The sequence below is a fragment of the Sitophilus oryzae genome, unplaced genomic scaffold (assembly GCF_002938485.1).
Source record: "Sitophilus oryzae breed Bouriz unplaced genomic scaffold, Soryzae_2.0 scaffold_186_pilon_pilon, whole genome shotgun sequence".
Classification (NCBI taxonomy): domain Eukaryota; kingdom Metazoa; phylum Arthropoda; class Insecta; order Coleoptera; family Curculionidae; genus Sitophilus; species Sitophilus oryzae.
The window spans coordinates 859,127-882,179 of record NW_022146579.1 but is presented as its reverse complement, the minus strand read 5'-3'; the positions used below and the strand labels follow the sequence as shown (position 1 = coordinate 882,179).

Here is a 23,053-nt window from a genome sequence, read left to right as displayed (position 1 = left end):
TTTTGACAAGTTTTATGTCAACTTTTAGTAAATGACGTCTAGGCATTGACCTCGCCAAAATTATCATCGATTGTCATTCACCAGTCGTCTTTGACGCCGTTTTTTCTATCATACGGTACAAGAATTTGAAAGCCGGAATTAGATTGAAAACCCGTCGCTAATTTCGATAGAAAATTCTCTTTAGTCACGCTCAGCACATTAATTTTTCAAGAACAAAGCTATACCGTACGCATTAACAATAAAAAAGAAACAAGGGAAGCAATAAATTCTCCCTCTCCATCGTAGTAAGTCGGTCAAAAAGCCACTAAGGCACGTACAGATAACTCTAAAGCCTCCCATACACTTCGGTTATTTTGCCCGGTTTTAACCGAGCGGAATGGGAATCCTCCAACGGTCTAAGACGCTCGAAGAAATTTATCAGAACTTACCGACCGAGAAAAATCAAATATTTTTCTTCATTTAAGTAAGAACCATCTTCGGATTGTCATGGGGTTTTTGACAGGACACTGTCTTCTCGACGAAATACATCAGTAGATAGAAGCTAAGAAATAACATCAAACGCCGATTCGGTGGGGAAAATGGGGAAACACCAGAACACCTCATCACTGAATGCGCCGAGACGACAACCATTTGTGCCATGAACTTTGGTACGACTGATATCGGAGATAGAGAATTAGTCTCTGTGAATCCGTCTCAGATACTGGCTTGTATCAAATCCTTGGGACTGTATGATGAGCTATAACTCAAGAAAGAGGTACACAATAGATCTATAAGGTCGAGATGATTAACTCCTTCCACTCTATTCTATATTCTACTCAAAGAGGGAAAGACAAAGCAAAGAGATTCCGCGCAATTGACAAGTCTTTCACATCACAAAGAGGTTGCACTGTATTTGCAATTTACTCAATGTGTCTAGTATATTTATTAAAGGTACCTATTTATTAATTATTGTAAAACTGCTTCAAATCATAGACTTCTGTGAAAATTATACATTACTGTATTTAATATCTATACGTTATTTTATTGAAACCAAAACAATAATAACATTATACAATAACAATATTTTTACTAACATCTATGTCACATCCATAAACTTGAAGTATTTCTCTAGCACAAAGAATTCCACATTGAATGCATTCACTCACTGATTGGTTTTCAACATATTTTGCCAAAAATCCACCAGCAAACGCATCTCCAGCGCCAGTACTATCCACTAAATTCTCCACCTTTTCAATGTCATAATATTGAAAATTATTCCCATCAAACGTTATAATAGGATGGCTACTTCTTGTTAAAACAAGAATTTTACTAGCCTTTTTTGAATTAAGAGAGAAAATCTGGGAGATCAAATTTTCCAAATCGATTAAATTATAGTCAGAGATGTCAGATATTTTTGCATAGACCCGGTATTCCTAAAAGAAAGGTTATATTAAATACAGCAAATTCGAAAAAAAAAACGACGTCAAAGACGGCTGGGAATGACAATCGATGATACTTTTGGCGAGGTCAATCTATAGACGACGTTTCCTAAAAATTGACATTAAATTTGTCAAAAATTAACTCTAATTATGCCAACCTTGTGGTCGAAATTATTGATCTGCTCTCTATTAGACGCAAGGTCGCTGATTCGAATCGAGCTCAGGGCATGGATGTTAAATGTGTGTGTGAGTCTGTGTTCGTCCAATTTAGAGTTAAAGTTTAAGTTTAAGCGATGAGTAAAAAATTAGAAAGGTAATTTACCCGAATGGCGCTGGCAGTCTAGGCAATCAAAAACGAAAAAAAAAACTAATTATAGAAAGTTTAAAAAAGGCTAGAACGTTTGCAGACACACAAATTTATTTCCAAAATTATTTCGGTTTCTCGAATTTTAAACTTCGGTATTACGGTTTCTCGAATTTTAAACTACACCATTTAAAAACAATTTTAACTCGATATAAAAATAGTCATTACAACTTTCTTAAGGTCAACTGGCTGTAAGTTATTAAAAAATGTACAAATGTAAGAGTACAGGCCTAGTAAATGATATCTAGGGTTTGACCTCGCCAAAATTACCGTCGATTGTCATTCCCCAGCCTTTTTTGGCGCCGTTTTTTTTTCGATCGTATGGTATGAACAACACAAAGTTATAAAGAAGAATATTAAAGCTAGATATTATACAGGGTAGTCCAAACTGTAATTGGGAAACTTCGATAACATATATTCTGCTAAAGAAATTACCTTAAAGGGGTGTAGCTGAGTGTAATGGATATTCTCCTTCATTAGTTAAATAAATAAAATAGATAAAATAATTAGAAAAATAGGTATAAGTTTGCGATTCTGCAAGTTCGGCTTTTCACGTGGAGAAAGATACGTCACAATATTTTCCAATACCGTTTGATAGAGAGTTATCCCGTGGTTTAAAAAGAATATTTAAGAAATTGTAAACTTGTGTATAGTGCTAATAATAAATTACCACAATTACTAGGTAATCCTAAAGAAAAAAACACCTCCACTTGAAAGGTCGGGTATTAATGATTTTAAAAGAAAAGATTGTAATCAGAAATATGTTGGGCAAACTGGAAGATCAATATTAACTAGATTTAAAGAACATATGGATCAGATAAGATATTGTGGACTGTATTAACTGATATTGTAAACATTGTATAGATATTAATAATTTAAAATTAATTATACAAGTCTCAAATTACAGGCAATTAGATGCACATGAGAACGTCAAAATTAATAAATGTAAAGATAGTATGAACAGAAGACAATGGTCCAATTCCTTCTAGTTCTTCCAGTCGTTTTAACTCACGTGGCTAGTTGTTGCCACACCTACTCGGTGCCAACCGAGCACCTAAATAAACGGTCAGTTTGTAATTATTAGTTTAGTTTTTTAATCATCTGCTGATGACACTAACCTAGTTAACGAGACGCGCGTCCAGTGCAAAAATAAAAGTGTTTTGGTGTATTGTGGTGAATTAGTGTTTTATTTTACTGATGTAACAACAAAGGTTTCAACCCCCATCTGTAATAAATACATGTCATGATTGATAAAAATTAAACATGTTCACTAAATCGTTATTTAAATAAAAAGATAAATGTGGAAACTTAAATGTCGAAATTTATAATAAGGCACTTTCTGTTGAACCTCCGGCACAAAATAATTTCCAAATCTATTATTTCAGTCTAATAACTACCTAGACAACACGTTTATTTTTTGTCAATGATGACATGTATTGAGTATTTCGATTCCAAATATCTCCGAGAACGGTTACTCAAGGCGATTTCTACAAAGAGACCTTTTTTACTTATTTTTATATGCAGACGTCGTTAAAGTTTTCCGATTACCATTCGTATCTGTACGATCGGTACATCTAATATACCCTGTATATTAGATGTACCTACTAAAAAGATACTAAAATAATTCTAGCTTATGCACATTCATTATTATAATACCTCTTCATTTCCAATGACAATATCAGCAGTTTCAAACAAATACTTCGAGTTTTCCCGATGTTTTTCCAAGATATAGGGTGCACCTAAATTTATTACAATTTTCTTATTGTTTCTTTGAAAATCATGGCAGATTTGAAAAACTTCTTCCGAAAAAGATACCAGGGAATATGTCTGAAAATATTTTATTCTGATAGAAATGTTTACTAGTAACGTATGATAAAAAAACGGCGTTGGAAAAATGGGGAATGACAATCGATAATAATTTTGGCAGGTCAAGCCCTAGACATCATTTACCAAAAATTGACATAAAACTTGTCAAAAATTAACACTAATTATAGAAAGATTAAACAGGATAGATACACAAATCTATTTAAAAAAGATGTTTTTTGAATTTTAACTACACCATTTAGAAATAGATTTTCGTCAATATAAAAATAAATTACAACTCTGGCCAACTGGCAAGCCTATGGCTTGACCTCGCCAAACTTATCATCAATTGTCATATCGCAGCTGTCTTTGACGCCGATTTTTTTTTTCTATCCTATGGTACTTACTGGTGTATAAAAAACATTATATTTCCCAAAATTTTCTTTAATATCATCTAAACAAATCTTTTGGTTGTTTTTTTCGGAATTAATCAACAAGGAATTTGTGATTAGAGAACGATTTCTACCATTATCAGAAAGCAAAACTGCACACTGTACTGTTTCTGTATCTCGTTCGAAAAAATAAAAATTAATATTCTCGCCCTATTTAATTGTTCTTTAATCGCATCACTAAATTTATCTTGCCCTATTACACCTAAAATATATTTTCTTAAATAAACAAATGTACCTATATCTTGAATAAATTAACAATAAAAGTGATAGGTAGTTTAAATTGGCTACAAGCGCGGTCCAGACGCAACGACTGATCAGATAAATAGTAGAGGTGTATGGACAGCCAAGTTTGAACAAATTTTACAACTAAAAAAACTCGGAAGACTGAGTAAAAAGTTTGAGCCAGCGTTGCTAGAAATTTTCGAGCGAATCTCTACAATGACTGCTTGAACTAAAATAATCATGCAAGACGTCATGATCTGCTAGTAGATATGTTTTCCGTTTACCTATTTATTTTTATTCAACATCAAGAACTTAGGTTTAGTTATGGTATGTGTGTAATAAGATCTCTAAAATTTAATAATTTTAATTATTAATAATCTAATTATTAAAATGTGTATCCATTTTTTGTTAATGTTAAAATTTTCCATTTCAATGTTAAAATCTTTCGAATTGCGGACTTTTTGACAGCAACACTGCTTTAAACTAAGGCATCCTTAATGAAATAAATAAATAAATATATAGTCGTTTATTTCCGACAGGCCGAAGCCCACTTAAGGAAATTCGAAACAATAGGTAAACAACGTAAACAAAAGGTAAACAAGGTGTTAAAGTGAAAAAATAGACGTAGGAAAAACAATAAGTACCTACTCGTACTACATTTAAACACAACTTGGTCTGTACCAGCGGCGTAGCGTGGCGTGAATACACGGGGATGTAATTTGTAAATTCAATTAACATTTTACCAACACAATAAAGTTTATATTTATATTAATTTTGAAGTTACAAAAATAAAATATACAAAAAATGTAACAGGTTATAAAAATAATCAAATCAATTCCAAAAAGAACTAAATTTAGGTAAAAAAACATCTAGTATGCATATTTGGGAAAAATTTATTACATTTTCTATTATATTGACAAGGCTGACAAAAAAGTTTAATGAGTGCCTTAATTATAACAACATAACCAGTGTTCACTTTTATAAACATTTTTACTAAAATATATATTAAAAAAATAAATCTTAGAAGAAAATTCTTGGGGGTAGCGGTCTGAAGGCAAAAATTAAACAATTTTTTACATACACCAATAAGCTTTCGAAAATTTTATTTCCTTTTTCAAGGCTACAAAATATTACAATAATCAACTGAATTTAATATAATATTATATAAATATATATTAAAATTCAAAATATGCTGTGGAGGTCCTTCTTCAATATTTTTTAATTTTCCTGAATACACCACAAAACTGAAGTCTTACTTCAAAATTATTTATATTTTACAGCAGTACTCAGAATCAGTCATCGCGACGCGCGTCAATATTTTTTATTTTATGCCGCGATGTATTTCAGAAACCGCATCACTCACCGACTAAAACAGGGAACGGGAGACGTAATCCCGGTCAGAAAGTTAGCTGACCTCGGCTCGTGTTCGGCGGCGTTCAAGATGTAATGGTACGTATACGCGCGTTCGCGGCGCAGAGCACCAATGTATACGTACCATAACGAGGACAGTCGCGTTATCGCGCTGTCGTGATATTTTTATTTTTAGTGTTTAGCGTATGTCTTAGTGTTATTTGAATAAATTTAGTGAGAATTTTAATTTATTATAGATCTCACTGACTTTTTTAAATAAAAATGGTATTACAACATTTTGAAGGGATGCGACGCATCACCCGCATCGATGGAAGTTTCACCGCTGAATCGAATTTTATTGGTTTATTTCAAAAATGACAGGTAATAGCTTAACACGATTGAAACCCACCTTTAGCCGTTGATTGTGGACCGCACTTTAAACACAACAAATAAAATCAATCATACCTATGTAAAAAACGGATCCAGGTTTTTTGACTACCCACTGAAATATTCTAGCAGTGTTTGTAACACTTCCGCCAGGAATAAACCTAGGATTTAGCTCCAAAATATATGCGAATATCCCTCTTTCTTTTTCTGTAGCTTTTCTCGCTTCATTCGCACGAAATCCATATTTATTCAAGACATTTTCGTCAACACTAACAATAACATCGATCATTGGTTTCCCAAAACAAAGTAACATTTTGACTGAAACGCAAATTAAGACAAGAATTCCTTGTAAATTTATTATTGAATAAAGATACAATGACACAATTTGTATATAGATAAATTTGTTTAAAGAATTCTCTTATCTCTATTCTTTATATATGATTAAGTAACTAAATAATACATTATTTTTCCCACATTATATATTATTATATGAAACTTGGCTATTAAAATCACATCCAACACATTGTACAATTTCTCTTGCACACCATATACCACATTTGACACAGGTATCTAACTCTGCATTTTCAATATACTTGGCTAAAAATCCTCCAATGAAGGCATCACCTGCCCCATTGGTATCAACAATATTTTCAACTGGTTCAACATCAAAATATCTAATTAATTTATTTTCATATGTTAAAACTGATTCATATCCTCTTGTTACCAGTAACAAACGATCAGAATTTGTAGAAAAGATACTGTCCGTATCTATTATGATATCATCTAAGGTTTTCCCTTCCAAAGTCGCTTTATTATTTCTTGCAAAGCATAAAAATTCCTGAAATAATTTGAATATAAAAACTCACAGAATATACCATATGATCATTTATAAACACTTTAAATACAAAAAATGTTCATTTTATACAGGATATTACATTAAAAAAATAGAGATATAGAATATACATAAAATATTCCTATTTTGGTGACGCCATAAAAAATACCCAGTAAATGATAATGAAAATTTTCCTTTAGATATAGAGAGTGTTTTTAACCAAAGTTTTAGTAAAAAACTGGCGCCGGTAGGCACGTATAGCCGCCCATACTAAAATATGTTAATATCTCGAAAACTGCGACTTTGACTGATTTTGATGTTATTACAAATTTTGTTGCAAATATTATTCCTAATCTTAATTTGAAAACCGTGTTTCGCTAGCTACTGTAATTTTGGAGTTACGATTTTTTTAAATTTTTAACCCCCTCCTATACCCCCTTACCAACCCCCCACCCCCACCAAAAACTAATGGCCAGATTCTCGGGTGCCACAGTATTTTTCTGGCAAATTTGGTTAAAATCGGTTCAGCGGTTTTTGAGTTATCATGTTACAGACGGACAGACGGACAGACAGACACCACGAAAATATTTTGTATTTAGGTCATATATGACCCAAATAACTCATTTTGAGTGAAATTAAAAAAACTTTTTTTTTGCCGATCCTAATAGCCTACCATACCTATTGGTATGGTCGGCTAAAAATCTAAAATCTTATCATAACTTTTTTTGTGACACCCTGTATACAATAAAATATTTTTAGGATAAAACTTTTTTTCATATATGCGTCGGCGATATTGGATTTCCTCGCACTAATGGGTATGTATAATTTTTTATCTTGTAAAACCACCCTGTATGTATAATTTTTTACCTTTTCATTTCCAACTACAACATGAGAATTTTTATACAGATATGAAACTAAATCTGGATATTTATTAATAACAAAATCAGCACCCAAATTAATGATAATCTTCTTGTTAAGCTTTTTGAACTCCTCAACTACATTTTTAGTAACTTCAATAGATACAGAAAGAAATAATGCCTAAAACAATAAGTTCTTTTCTACGTATATTTATTTCAAAGAATAAATTACTATGAAATATTATGAATACATACAGAGATATATAGAAACAAGGAGCTCTCAATTGTTTCCCTTAATTTATTTGAACTTAACTCCTTAACTGAAAACAGTTGAGATGCACCCAAGTTCGTAATTAGAGATCTATGTTGTCCATTTCCAGAAATAAAAACAGCGCATTTTCCAGTATCAATATCATCAACAATTGGTAAATAACAATCAATATGCTCACTTTCCAATTTATTTTTAATTAAACTTCCAAAGGTATCGTTGCCAATTGCTCCTAATAAACTGGTAATAATAAGTAAAGAAGACAAGTATATAGATTTAATATGCAAAAATTTACCAACATAGAATATATTAGAACTCCTGGAAATCCATTTAATTACTCTAGCAGTATTCGTTACACTACCTCCTGGTAAATATTTGGGATTCAATTTCAAGATGTGTTGAAAAATTGCTTTATAGGATGAATCCGCGCTAATCGTTTGGTCTGGTTGAATATTATATCTATTCAAAAAACCATTACTTACTTTCACAATAACATCAATTAACGGACTTCCAAAACAAATCAACATTTCTTTCATAAAATAAGTAAATTTCTTTATTAAATCAATCTCAGTTCAAAATTTTATTTGCAAAATTAGTTGCATGTTGCATAAGCAAGAAATTGTTTGCTTAATTATGAATAAAGAGTTGCCTAATCTATGAATTTCTTCTTCTTTTTAATTAATTTAAAGGCTTCTTATTCTTCTTTTAAATTCAATAAGCTGGCGCCTAAAAAAATAGATTTTATAATAAAAAAGCAAACGAATGATTTATTAAATTTTATATATGACCATTTAAAGGAAAAAAATTAAACGGTTGGCAACACTGATGGGCGGAGGGTAACTAAACGGTACTGTAAACAAAACGAACAAAATTAATAAAACATAAACGAGGTAGGCCAAAATATGGCGAACTTTATTGTTTTGTTTGTTGCAATTGCATCTTTTTATGTGCAAATAGGTAAGTAAATTAACCATATACAATTGCACAAATTCTATTTATGATAATAATTCATTTTAAATTGATAAATAGCGATAGATTGTTCGATTTTTACCGCTTCCTGTGAACGAAAAATTAATTTGGTTACCCCTTTAATGTACTAATTTAACTTTGTTGTTATAACAATTTAAAAGGGTGATATTAAAAAGTTTGTATGATTAGTCTTTAATCCTATTTTTCAATATAACAGTAGTGTTTTTAACATCGTTTTAAATATCTTAACTCGTTATTTGTATGAATTACTTTAGATGAATTAATAATATACTTCAAAATTAATAGTCCATTTGTTATTAAATTTAACAAAAGTTAATATATTATTACAGCCATCGGGCAAAGATCGCCCACTATATCCTATATTTCGCAGACACAAATCAAAGATATTGGAGGTACGGTAGAACTCTCTTGCTCTGTCCAATACACCCAGGATTATTCGGTGGTATGGATGAAAGTAGACAAAGTAGTGACAGGAAACAGTTTACCCATTTCATCTGGAAGTGGATTAATTTTACACGACTCAAGGTTCTCTCTTCGGTATGATCCAGTAAGTTTGCTTAATTAACATTAATTAAGAAGAATGATGTTTTAATTTGTGGTTATATTTAAAATTACAGACTAGTTCCACATATGTTCTGCAAATCAAAGACATTCAAGAGACTGATGCCGGTACTTATTCCTGCCAAATTATTATTTCCCCCAACAATAGAGTTAGTGCCGAAGTAGAGGTCGAGGTGCGAAGACCGCCGTTTATATCTGACAATTCGACTAGATCTGTGGTAGTTTCGGAAGGCGAAGGTATTTATAATATTCACTTTATTTAGTGCCAGTCTTTTAAGAGGTGGTAGATATGGTTAAGAGAAACACATTTACTCTTTACCATTTTTAAAATAAATTGATAATAACCGAGTTATGAGTTATTTAACGTTGAAAATTAAAAAAAAAATAATTTTTAATTTTTTAAAAGTGGCATTCTAGATTTGAATATGATTAAGTTTCTTCCATAAGTTCTCCATGCTAACTTTATTCTTCTGTTGATTTCTGATATTAGAGATCCCAAGCTTTGTATTAGTTGTCCCAAATATATATAGTCTTCTACTATTTTCAATGTTGTGTTATTTATTAAAATGTCTTTTCAATATATTCTCAATAGTTCGTTTTACATTACTTTAGTTGTTGTTAAATTCATTTTGAGGCCTACTTTATTACTGGATGTGGGTAGATTGTTAATTTGTGCTTGTATTAACTACTACTAACATAAAACCCTTTTTACCAGACATTTTCTTTACTTGATCAGCGTGGTTGCTGACTTTATAACAAGAATGTAAGATTATAAGAAAAAGAAAAGTGTTCCTTGAGTTTCAAACAAATTTTTATTTACTAGAAATTTAATTTGGTAATAGTTTCGACAGTTTTATGATATGCACGCAGCTTTTACGATTAAGCAACAAAATTATTAATAATTAAAATTATACAGCTGTTCAAATGGAATGTTACGCTGGTGGATATCCTCCACCAAAAATCTCATGGAGACGTGAAAACAACGCGATCCTACCGACTGGTGGATCAATTTACAGGGGAACCACACTTAAAATCAAGTCAGTTCATAAAGAAGATCGTGGTACTTATTACTGTGTTGCAGAAAATGGTGTGGGAAGGGGTACTAAACGTAAGTATTACGTAAAATTTTAACTCACTTATATAAACTTATTTTTGTGAATATGCATATTAACAGGTAATATAGCTGTTGAGGTGGAGTTTGCCCCTGTTGTTACAGTATCCAAACCTAGGTTAGGTCAAGCTTTACAGTATGATATGGATTTGGAGTGCCACGTAGAAGCCTATCCACCGCCAGCTATTACTTGGGAGAAAGATGGCATTACTCTATCGAATAATCAGCATTATAAAATCTCACATTTTGCTGTGGCAGATGAGTTTACTGATACCACTCTTAGGGTAGGATTTTTGATTAAGTTTTAACTTGTATTTACTAAAAAAAAATAAAATTTGAAGGTTATTACAATTGAGAAAAGACAATACGGACAGTACAAATGTAAAGCAGCAAATAAGTTAGGAACTTCTGAAGAACAGGTGGAACTATTTGGTAAGTTATATGCTATTCAGTTTTTATTTAATAAATTGAAAGATTATGTGGCTGTATTCATATCTTTGTGGCATGGCATAGGTCATTATGCCCTATGATCGAAAAAAAAACGGCGTCCAGGGGCCCGATTCTGTAAACATATGACTCATCAATCGTATACAAATAGCATAGGCTAGACAGGAAATTTCTTGCTACGGAACTTACAGAATCCCACTGCAGTTAGCTTGGAAATGACGATGACATTCCCCATATAGCACAGGTCTACAATGATTTTGGTGCCGCCAAAACTAAAACTGATTTTAAGTATATTAGATACCGTGATTCTACCAGTATACTTGCTTTTTTAATGCTATGTGTAGTTTTCGAGAAATCGCAAGTATAACAAAAAAGGAAAATAAACAATTTAAAATAATTAATGAGATTATTGTACAGGTTAAAAGCTACTTTTTTTAATTTTCTACGATGGTGATCCTAAAAAGGCGGGATGGCACTATCAAAGTTACTTGGACCAAGTATACTTGGATGCTGCCATATAACTGTACTTATAATTATGCTGGGCGCGTCTCACTTGTACGCTGCTTGTGTAGTATTGACTTTTTGATCAAAGTTGAGTTAGAAGGCGTTTTAACATCAAAGTAAGTTGGATGCTACGAAGCCGTCCAACTTTGATAAAACATTTGATACCATCTAAATAGTGTAGAAGTGAGACGTGCATAACATCTGTATAGGTATTATATGGCAGCATCTGGTTGACTTGATCCAAGGCTTTAGGACATTCCCGTGTCTATGTGGCTGTGCAGATAATGTACCTTGATATTATATTATATACTCATATTACATTGAAGATTTTTAATGCTCCTTAACAGGTCTGTAACTAATTCCTCGTAATTTTTAGCTTTCTTATTTCCTAAGAAATTTTGGTTGATTTTATTCCCTAAGAAAAAATGGCAAAAAAATAAAACGATATGATAAAATATTTTTTTTCTAATTTTGACAATTAAAGTGACCCTTTTCATACTCCTTTGACTTTTTCAAATATGTAACTAGTTACGACATATTTTTCTTTTCACGACTAATCATTAAATAAATGATTCGTCACTTTGTCGCTTAAAGAACAAAAAAGAAGCAATTTTAGGTCATTTTTACAACATATACAATTAAAAAATATAGCATAAAGTTAATATTTCTTTATATAAGGCATAGCTTCAGGAATAAAAGTTTACTACATAGTTACCATTAGATATATCTATATTGTATAACTATTTTTGGTAAATACCTATAGTTATGAACCTGCACGTAGTTTCACTGTTTTCACCCCTCTACATGACTTCTTGGGTATTAGTTAACCAAATTATAACATGGAATTATCAGCACCAAAAAAAATATTTTTTGTAGGCCTGTGAAGTTTTACATATATAAAATGACAGCGATCTTCATTTCATAGCCATCGCTGACGCCGTGTTTTTCGATCATATTGTACATCGAATGCCGAAGAAACAAAGTAAACACATCTTAAATTTTAACTGTTAGGTAGTAGGTAACTACGTTGGTTGATATTACATGTATATGTATATTTTGAGTAGGTTTATTTTGGTATGATTATTGTTGTGCCTTGGAATTATTTATTATTTAAATTTCTAGATTGTAGAGGACCTATATTTGACATAATTTTTAACTGGTGTAATTCATTAGATCTGTTTTAAAATTATTAAAATAAAATATAAAAACATAAATTAAACGAGAAAATAAAACAGAAGTTCGTCTTTTAAAATTGCGTCTATAAAGATTTTTTTTATAATATATTTATTAAATTTTATAGAACTTGACAGATATTATATAAACTATAGTACAATTCTTTTAAAAGTTCCTCAATATGGCCGACCTAGTTCCGAAAATTGGTAATTTTTTTTAATGAATAAATAAGTTGGCGTTAGCGTGTTCAGAATTTACTTACTCTTTGGTTAACAACAACCAATGACTAAAGAATCCAAGGACAAATAACACCCGAGAGCAAACTGTGCCGATGTCACCAAACAGTGCCGTGGCACATATTTTTCTTAACCTAGCTGTTTGAAGCAATATTTATATTTTCTGATAATCGTTTTGACTACGCCTATGATGTATCAACTAATTAATTACGAAAAAAACGTATTAGAATGTTAACAAAAGGTACAAAACTAGTATCGACGTATAGAACATATCAAGTACATATAGATGTTAATTGAAATTGAAGAAAAATTATCGAATTCAATAAGAAAACGCTAAAAAGTTGGAGTGGACTGTTTATTTACCTATGAAACGTAACTCCTGGCTCTTTCTTATCATTGCGCCTTTTACACTTGAAAACTAAACAAATTACCATTGTAATAAAGTTTATACAAGTTCACTACACACGACTAACTATTAAAAATCGCTAAAATTGTCGCTGGTGACCAGCTGATGACTCATTGTTTGCCACCAAAAGAAAAGGCGTCTAAGGTCGCAAATTCTGCTGCAGCCCGTATAGGGGCTTTACATGTCCTTATATTCTTTAGTCATTGACAACAACATTTTTCAGGACATTTCTCTTAAAATTTATGTTTTTATTTCAGTACAGTTAATCACATTGATATGTGTGCAAAAACAGCTATATATTTTAAAAAATCTTATTTAGATAGTTCTTTTATATACTAAACTGTATCATCTACAAAGTCTTTAGCAAAAAGTTATAAGGTAATAAATTTTGTAGATATAATTTTCGAAAATTTATATATAAAGATTAGAACACAATCCTCTGAGGAAAAAAGAAATATTCAAAAACTCATTAAATACACTATTAAAAATAACAACATACAAAAATAGTCATCCATGCAAACTGCAATAATCAGAACATTATCTACATTGTACCTTTATTAAATTTGTGTTCACACTTCTGTCAGGAAAGCCAGAAATGTTTGTTTAAATATTAACTTATTTTAAATTGCCAGAAACACATCAGAATATCTCACAACCACAACTATAGGTTTGAAATCAGTACTAAATTTTATAAGTAGTAAGTGATGCGTCAACTAACAAGTATAGGATAAAAAAGAATTATTAATATAGTGTACTATACCATCTCCTTCGGCTTATTTATGAAGTGACTTTCCTTTCAAATGTGATGAATACCGGTAAAATAAAACATAATTTTTGGTTTGGTTTGGTGTTTGATATTCTAACTACATCTATTACAAACCTTAAGTGCTTTTAGTGAGTAACTGTATTTCCTATTATTCTTTGTGTATACTGTAAAGTAAAAAAATATATATTTCAAAAAATACAAAAACAATGTAATATATATCAAACAGATTCATATAAAAACTACTTACACTTATTACAAACCTGAAAATTACTGATTCGAAGAAACTTCTCAAAATAATTAGAGGCCTTTTTACAAACATCTGGACTAATTTATTTTCACGAATTTGTGGACGAGTCAATGTTTTCGAATACATTTTTAAGCGTTTTACACATTTTGAATATCTTCCAGGCTATTCCTCAGTTCTTGATCAGTGAAAAGATTATTGATAACTATATAATTAGTACTGCAGGTTAATTAAAAGAACAAAATCAAGTAGAATCTGTGAATAGAAACTCAAAAAATAATGAAAATATTTAGAAAAAGGGGCCGTAAAAGTCAATGTCTGCCAAGTGTCAGAGTTCAATTAGATTTACCACAGATTATCAATTTTAACGATTTGAACTACAGTCGATTCCAGTCTAGATATTTGCGTTTTTTAAGCCTCCCATACTGAAGTCCGCCATATTGGGAAGTTTTAAATGATTACAAGTATACCTGCATTTATTTGCATCATGTAGATTAGTTGTTGCATTTTGCTTTGTTTGTGTGTAGAGTCCATCATTCCTGTGTGTCCGCCAGCCTGTGGGTCTAGTCGGTATGGAGAAGCTTCTACTTTATCGACAAGTAGCGCAACTTTGTTCATTTCAATTATTATTTTTATATACAGGTAAGGTTATAATTTAGTAATGATAGAATTAAAATTTTAAAATCTGTAACCACTATTTCGTAGAATGGGTTAATTCAAATGCCATTACAAGGCATAGATAAATGAAACAAGTTTAGATTGGAAAGTGCCCATAAGGACAATGTAAACACTATTTGGCGCTGTTCTTGCAACGGTCGCGACCCAAAACTTTTGAAAATTTCGGAGCGGTTCGGCTTTTTCCGGAATTATATCGCCAAATGCAAACCTATGAAACATTGGAAACCGATGTTATGCCACGATCCACGATGGTTTTTGCTGTTCACAGTTCACAGCACAGCTTTTTAAGTTTTTAATACCACTTTTTCACAATTATCACCGGTTGGAGTAAATAAAACTTGAATTAAACTCACAAGATAGCAATAATTACTTTGAAAATGGACGCTATAAACACTTTCCGGAATTTCTTTAATGAGAGCGGTTTAGATTTTGAAAGAATATTATGATTTTTGAAGACTTTGACAAGAGAAAATTAATTATGTTTTTGTTTGCCGTTGTTCTTGGCGACCGCTATAGCAGCGCCAGATCGCGTATAACGGTCGCGACCCAAAATAATTTCGCGACCTAAAATTTTTACGGGCTTTCTGATGGGGAGTGATGAGCGATATATCACAAACTGTGATTTAATCACTGATAAACAATCACGTAATGGAACTGTTACCTACACAACGGTGGCGTGATCACGACTTTAAGCATCCTACAGTAGCCATGGGACAGACTGAAAGTCGTGATCACATCACGCTTTTGTGATTTTTTAAATCTCTGATATTAGAAATCAGGGTATCAGTTGTCACAATATCCTACATCAGCTGTAGCAAAGAATAGTATACACTCTAGAAATCTCGTCTCATATCAAAATCAGGTCTGTATATGGGGCTGCCTATATTCTATGTTCTAGAGTCTAGAGCAGTGATTCCCAAAGTGGTCCAGGTGGACCCCCAGGGGTCCACGGGAGACTTGCTGGGGGTCTACGTAGGCGTGAACAAAAAATGGGGGTCCATAAGATGTTAATGGGGGTCCACGAAAATTTATCTGCTTTTGATAGTAAAGAGCAAAAATGTAAGCATAGTTTTTATAAGGGCCTACCTACATTGTTTTAAGTACCTATCTAAGCAGATAATATTTTAATAAGGCAAGCGACTGTTACTTGTCCAAACTTGCGTATTCGATATTACGTACAATTTCGTGTACAGACTTGCAAAGCGCTATCCGCCCGACAATGCTTAATGCTTGTTCAGACATGAACTTGATCACCACTATAAATACTTGATGCCAAAGGCAAACGCATTCATTTGTTTCCGGAATTTCGAAAAAAAGGCGGAATTTGGAAAAAGTTGTGAGAAAATTTATATCTGTGTTTGCTAGTGCCGGAGAAAAGTAAGTAACCTACCTTTTTTTGTTATAGTACTTAAGTATTTTGTTTACGTGTACTAGTCGGTTGATCACAACGGCCTGTATAGATAGGTAACTTAGTAACTTACAGATATTTTAATTGTCCTCTTTCGATTTGAAGACAAACACAGCACGTTTTATTCAATTGTTTTTTCACGAGAGAAACACTGCCTCTCTAAAAGGCCGAATAAGCAATATTGCAGAGCAATTAATTTTGTAATTTTTCTTGCAAATAACTACTAATTTTATAAAACAGTAATTTCATAATCATTTTAAATTGGTTTTGAAGTAACTATTTTATCAAAACTATTCCTTTTCGGAAAGAGCGAGCGGTGCGCGGGCGACGGGAAAAGGGCAGGGCTTGGACTTCGATGCCAGTTTGTCACGTTTTAACAATGAAGCCGCAGACAAAAAATACGCAAATACACGGAGCGCGTGAACTCATTGATTTAATAAAATGTTAGTTATCGTTTTTATGGACAATTTTGGGATTTCGACTTTTATTTTTCCTACACAAATATGATCAGTATTCGATACTGAGTACACCAATTTTTATTTATACTATTAAAAATTAGTGGTAAATTATGTACTTTAAAATTGATACCGTTTTGTGAAAACGTCTGTATTTGTCTCAGCGGTTTATTAGTTGGTCCCTTTACAAGCCGTAATTCTATTTCCGCGTGCTGACAAAGGCTGCGGTGTGATACCTATATTCAGAAAAAAACTTGGTTACTAAAATATTTTTTTTTTACAGGTAAGGTAACTGACACGAAACATGGCTACAGCAAAGAAAAAATGTCGACAATATAGTATCGATTATTTGAAATATGGTTTTGTTCCATCAGAGGCAGACAAACAATTGCCCATGTGCCTATTATGCAACAAAGTTTTGAGCAATGACTCTATGAAACCATCAAAGCTCGAAGATCATCTAAAAAGGTGTCATACTGATAAAATAGGTAAAGATTTAAAATATTTTCAAACATTGAAAGAAAAATATGGAAAGAGACCCACCATGCACAGTATGTTCGCTTCAACATCTCAAAGTAACGATGATGGCTTGCGGGCATCTTACAATATCTCATTACTTATAGCAAAATCTGGAAAACCGCACACTATCGGAGAACAATTAATTTTACCCGCTGTTGAAGAGGTTTTAAAAACTGTTTTGCACAAATCTCCATTTGACGTACTAAAAAGAATTCCATTAAGTAACAATACTGTACAAAGACGCATTGATGAAATGAGCTCTGATATCGAAAGCTTTTTGTGCAATCATCTGCAAAAAACTCATTTTTCTATACAACTGGACGAGTCAACGTTACCCAGTAATGAAGCATTACTATTGGCATATGTCCGATTTATTGTTGAGGAAGAAATTCACGAAGAATTGCTATTTGCCAGAACTTTGGAGACTGACACTAAAGGCGAATCAATATTTAATGTCCTGAGTAATTTTTTTACGGAAAAATCGATCCCATTTACAAACATTATTTCAGTGGCAACAGACGGAGCTCCTGCAATGGTCGGGCGATATCGTGGGTTTATAAGTCATCTCAAAAGAATTATACCAGGACTTACAGCTATTCATTGCGTAATCCACCGACAACATCTTGTGGCAAAACATTTAAGTGACAGGTTGAACCAATCTCTTCATTTTGTAATAAAAGCTGTCAACAAAATCAGAAGCAATGCATTGAATACGCGTTTATTTGCTCAATTGTGCGACGAAAATGATGAAGACTTCCAACGACTGCTCTTACATACTGAAGTACGCTGGTTGTCGAAAGGTGCATGCTTAACGAGATTTTACTCTGTTTTCGATTCCATATTAGAGTTCTTAGAAAGTAGAGATCCAGATTTAAAAGAAAACTTGATCAAATTCAAAGCAGACATTGCGTATTTGACAGATTTGTTTAAAAAATTTAATGATATTAACTTGCAGTTACAAGGGGACAGCCTGAATTTAATAAAAACAAAGGGGATAATTTCGGCTTTTCTTGGGAAATTGAAATTTATGAAGCAAAACATTAGTCGGCGCGAATTCTCTCAATTTCCAAACTTGTCGCAGGTAGAATGTATTGATGAGGATATCCATACCTACAGTCAACATTTAAGTGCTCTGCATGATGACTTCAAAACCAGGTTTGAAGATATACTGACGATGGATATACCACCATGGATCATAAATCCATTTGATGAAACGGAAGTGGCCAATGTTGTATTACAAGAGGAGCTGCTCGAGCTAAGCACTAATGAGGAGCTGAAGGTGAAATTTAGAAAAGGCTACCCAACATTTTGGCTGCAAGCAGAAATACCCGAAAAATATCCTGGACTGTGGGAAATCGCAAGGAAATTTTTAATAGCTTTTCCCTCGTCATACCTTGTCGAAAGGAGTTTTAGTGCCGTTACAAACCTCTTAACAAAAAAAGGAGCAAATTAAACATCACAGAGCAGGGGGATTTGCGGTTATTGCTCACAAAAATAAAGCCAAACATTGATCGTTTGCTGACACTCCATCAGATACATCCTTCCCATTAATTAAAATTATGACCTGAACCTATATTACCTTAATATTTTTTCTTGTAATTCTATTCTTTTAATAAATAAAGTGATATAAAATGTACCATTTTTCGTTTTTATTTTACATATCGGAATATAGGGACAGAACTCAGAAGTGACACAATTTTTATTTTTTGGCGACTTTAAGAATGTGGTAGAAATGCAGCAGCAGGGGGTCCACCGAAACCAGTAAAATTTTGAAAGTGGTCCACGAGAAAAATAAGTTTGGGAACTACTGGTCTAGAGCGTATAATATTCTTTGGCATCCAATCCAACAGTATGAAAGTCGTGATCACGTTATCAATTTAAAGCATTGATATTATCTAGTTTAATTATACTCGATATTAATAAATGTTTAATTTAAAAAAATATACGGGGTGGTCCGAACTGTATTCCGGAAACTTCGGCAGCATATTCTGCAGATAAAAATAAGTAGAAAAGTTCGTTAAATGTATGTCCTGAAAGGCTTAGTTTCGGAGATACAGGGTGTAGAAATTTCATTTTTATTTCGATTTTTTCCAAATAATTTCGACAGTAACATCAATATTTGTGTAAATATTGGTGTTTGGTGGTTTTTTTGACATGAGAAATTTATTTTTTTGTCAATATGACTCCTATATGTAGAACGCGCCACCTACATGTGCTTTAACTGTTTTGAAAAGTAATAGCTTTTCGTCCGTACCTGTATAAAACTACTGAGTAAAAAAATATACAATTTAGTGACTTTTTACGTAAAAAATGTTTCTGGGTAAAAATCGCTACGAGCATCCGTTCTCAAGATATATAGAATTGAAACAGTTAATACATATGTCATTGTTGACAAACAATAAACACGTTGAGTAGATATAGTTATTTGGCAAAATAAAACTGTTTATAATAGGCACCTGCTGAACATGGTTAGCGAAACGCGCGTCCTGTGTAAAAGTAAAAGTGTTTTGATGTATTGTGGTGATTTAGTGTTTTTATTTTGCTGTGTAACACCAAATGTTCCAACCCTCAACTGTAATATAGTTATTTGACTGAAATAATAAATTACGGAAATTTATATATATTTTTTTAAATTAATATATGAACATGTTTATTTTATGTCGGCAACAGCCCAGCTACGTAGAAACACCAGTTCCCATTAGAACACCGAAGTTAAGCGACGTAAGGCGATACTAGTGGATAGACGGGTCACCGGTTCGAAACTCTATATCGTGCTGTTGTCCTATAAAGGCAAAAGTGTAAAATCTATTGACACACACTGCTCATTCACGCCACCGGTTCGAGGCCGGATGAGATCGGATATCTCGTGAGTAAGAGTCGATTTAGACACTTGCCAAGTCGGTAGGCCATTGACCATGATATGGCCGAGGACCGCGGTTCGAATTCCGCGTAAACAAAGTAAGCCCCGTCCAGATTACCCCTGGCAGCAAAAAGGAGACGTTAACTGAAATCTTTTTTACTTTATTTTATGTCAATGATGATAGATATTGATACTTTCGATTCCAAATATCTTGAGAACCATTACTCGTAGCGATTTTTACCAAGAGACCTTTTTTACGTAAAAAACATCGCAAAAGTATATTTTTTACTCAGTAGGTTTATACAGGTACGGACGAAAAATTATTACTCTTCAAGCTAGTTAAAAAATATGTAGGTGACGCCCTCTACAAGTAGGAGTCATACTAACATCAAAATCAAATTGCTCATGTCAAGAAACTTCCAGACACCAATTTTCATCCAAATATTGACGTTACTTCAGAAATTATTTGGAAAAAATAGAAATAAAAATGAAACTTCTACACCCTGTATCTCTGACACTAAGCATTTTGGGACATACATTTATACGAACTGTTTTACTTATGTTTTTCTGCAGAATAAGTTGCCGAAGTTTCCGGAATATAGTTAGGACCACCCTGTATAATTTATTTTTTCACTCGATTATAACTTAATTTGATTTAAATTTTTAGAAGTTTCAACGCCCAACACTAACTATCCAGGATTAACATGGTTGAACCACGGTAGCAAAATCTACCCTACTTATAACTTTGTCTTTCTTATTTTACCGATGTGCATTTTTTCATAGATACTTTTTTACACTAAATTTTTAACAGAAAATGACTGATTTAGCTAGGTTTTTAGCTAGCTTACTTACACAAATAGTAATTATACAAGAAGTATTAGACGCGAAAACTAAATGTAAAGTACTGTAATTTTGTGTGATTTTTTTGCAGCTAGGTTAAGTAGGGTCTTTATTTATAAGTCCGTATATAAACTCAATGAATGCATAACTGTATAAGATTATAATAAGCAGCTTACAACTACTTTTTGTGATGACGGCCACTATACTCATGAATATATTTGTGATTTTTACATTTTTTACCTTTTTATAACAGAGAAGAATGTAACTTCACCAATAAGGAAATACTAAAATATTTTATTTGCACTAGTATTTTTATATAATATTTTTCTAGTATCTTGCATATTTATTTTAATTTGTATATATTAATTTTATTTTAGGTGTTAAACGGGATTATGTAATTTTTATTTACAGGGCGTCCCATTTTCGTGTGTTTTACAGGATTTCTCGTTTATGAGTAGACTAGGTTGATGTATGTTAAAAATTAAATAGTGCATTATTTACCTTATTGATGAAAATAAGTGGTAAAGTACACTCACTGGCAAAAAAACCGGCCACTAACAACTAGTCCCAATTTCAAAGTTGGATTTCTCGCGAACCACTCATTAGATTTTGATGATTTTTTTTTAAATTGTAAATTAATTCCTTCTTAACGGATGCTACGTCAGCAATTTTTGTTCCGAATATATTTTGAGCATATACAGGGCACAACAAAAAGACAAAGTTTTTTGCCCGAACTTTGTAACACCCTGTAGGGTGCAGCAGCTATAGTAGTTATTGCTAAATCAAATCACATTGTAGCCTCATCTTTTGTGAGCATTTTATTTTTTTAATCACGACATTATCTCTGTTTGTATTGGAGATACGCTGCTTTAAAACAAACGCATCGAAAAAAACTTTAAAAACAAATCAAACATCAGAACGTAGGTAAGTTTAATCTGAAAAGTAACTAAAACATGTAAATTAAACAGAAAGTTCGGGCAAAAAACTTGATCTTATTGTTGTGCCCTGTATATGCTCAAAATAAATTCGGAATAAAAATTTCTGACGTAGCATCCGTTAAATAGGAATTAATTTATAATTTAAAAAAAAATTATCAAAATCTAATGAGTGGTTCGCGAGAAATCCAACTTTGAAATTGGGTCTAGTTTTTAGTGGCCGGTTTTTTTTGCCGGTGAGTTTATATTATATTTTTAGAAAGCTCAAAACGAAGCAAATAAAATAAACAAAAATAATATACAGGGTGTCCTGTTTAAAAAAAATAAGTTTGAGTCATATTTCGAAAAAGACGGACTACGCCACTAGATTCTACATGAACAACTCTACAGAACTCAGGTTTCACCTTTTCGATAAATTACAAGAAAGCCAAGATATGATGGGGTCGAAAAATGCAGCATTTTAAATTCGCCCTGTATTTCAGTAACTAAGAATGCTAGGCATTCTTAGTTACTGAAATCCGCATCATTGTATCTCTGCCCATAAACGAGAAACTCTATAAAACACACGAAAATTGGATACTTTGAACAAGGCCTAAAAAGTAAACGGATTTTTTAAAATAACTTTCACCTAATAAGTCAATCGAATATTATGAGATTAGTATATTGTTTGTTGTTCTCTAGTCTAAAGCCTCGTCTACACATATCGTTTTACATGTCGGTTAAAACGGAATTTACCTGCCAGGTAAGGCGGATTAAAGAGAAGCGTACACACTGGAAGTTCTATTTGAAGTTTTAAATCAGTTTTGTTAAAGGTCATGGAGGAAGTATTGCTTCTATCAATTATTGCACTGTGTTTAGTGAAGCTGATAATAACACGACATTTTACTACAAAATTGTATTTATTGTTTTAATTTCATTTGTAAACACGCAAACCAGTAATTTTGTAAAATAACATTTTGTAAAACTA

The 23,053-nt window shown here is 32.3% G+C and overlaps 3 protein-coding genes across 3 annotated transcripts; 1 reads left to right on the top strand and 2 right to left on the bottom strand.

The window, feature by feature from the left end:
• Positions 1 to 988: 988 nt before the first annotated feature.
• LOC115883342 (adenosine kinase-like) lies at positions 989 to 6,309 on the bottom strand. The gene is made up of 4 exons (XM_030901695.1): positions 6,109 to 6,309; positions 3,993 to 4,187; positions 3,439 to 3,609; positions 989 to 1,412 (listed from the first exon to the last, which is right to left on the bottom strand). The coding sequence occupies exons 1-4, from the start codon at positions 6,307 to 6,309 to the stop codon at positions 1,047 to 1,049; spliced, it is 933 nt and encodes a 310-aa protein (XP_030757555.1). The 3' UTR covers positions 989 to 1,046.
• Positions 6,310 to 6,331: 22 nt separating this feature from the next.
• LOC115883332 (adenosine kinase-like) lies at positions 6,332 to 8,580 on the bottom strand. The gene is made up of 4 exons (XM_030901684.1): positions 8,249 to 8,580; positions 7,941 to 8,185; positions 7,696 to 7,866; positions 6,332 to 6,834 (listed from the first exon to the last, which is right to left on the bottom strand). The coding sequence occupies exons 1-4, from the start codon at positions 8,487 to 8,489 to the stop codon at positions 6,472 to 6,474; spliced, it is 1,020 nt and encodes a 339-aa protein (XP_030757544.1). The 5' UTR covers positions 8,490 to 8,580; the 3' UTR covers positions 6,332 to 6,471.
• Positions 8,581 to 8,787: 207 nt separating this feature from the next.
• LOC115883322 (lachesin) lies at positions 8,788 to 21,383 on the top strand. The gene is made up of 8 exons (XM_030901666.1): positions 8,788 to 8,910; positions 9,273 to 9,490; positions 9,561 to 9,741; positions 10,421 to 10,612; positions 10,679 to 10,899; positions 10,957 to 11,047; positions 14,919 to 15,033; positions 20,979 to 21,383. Exons 1-8 carry the CDS (start codon positions 8,856 to 8,858, stop codon positions 20,998 to 21,000), a joined length of 1,095 nt encoding a protein of 364 aa, XP_030757526.1. The 5' UTR covers positions 8,788 to 8,855; the 3' UTR covers positions 21,001 to 21,383.
• Positions 21,384 to 23,053: the final 1,670 nt, after the last annotated feature.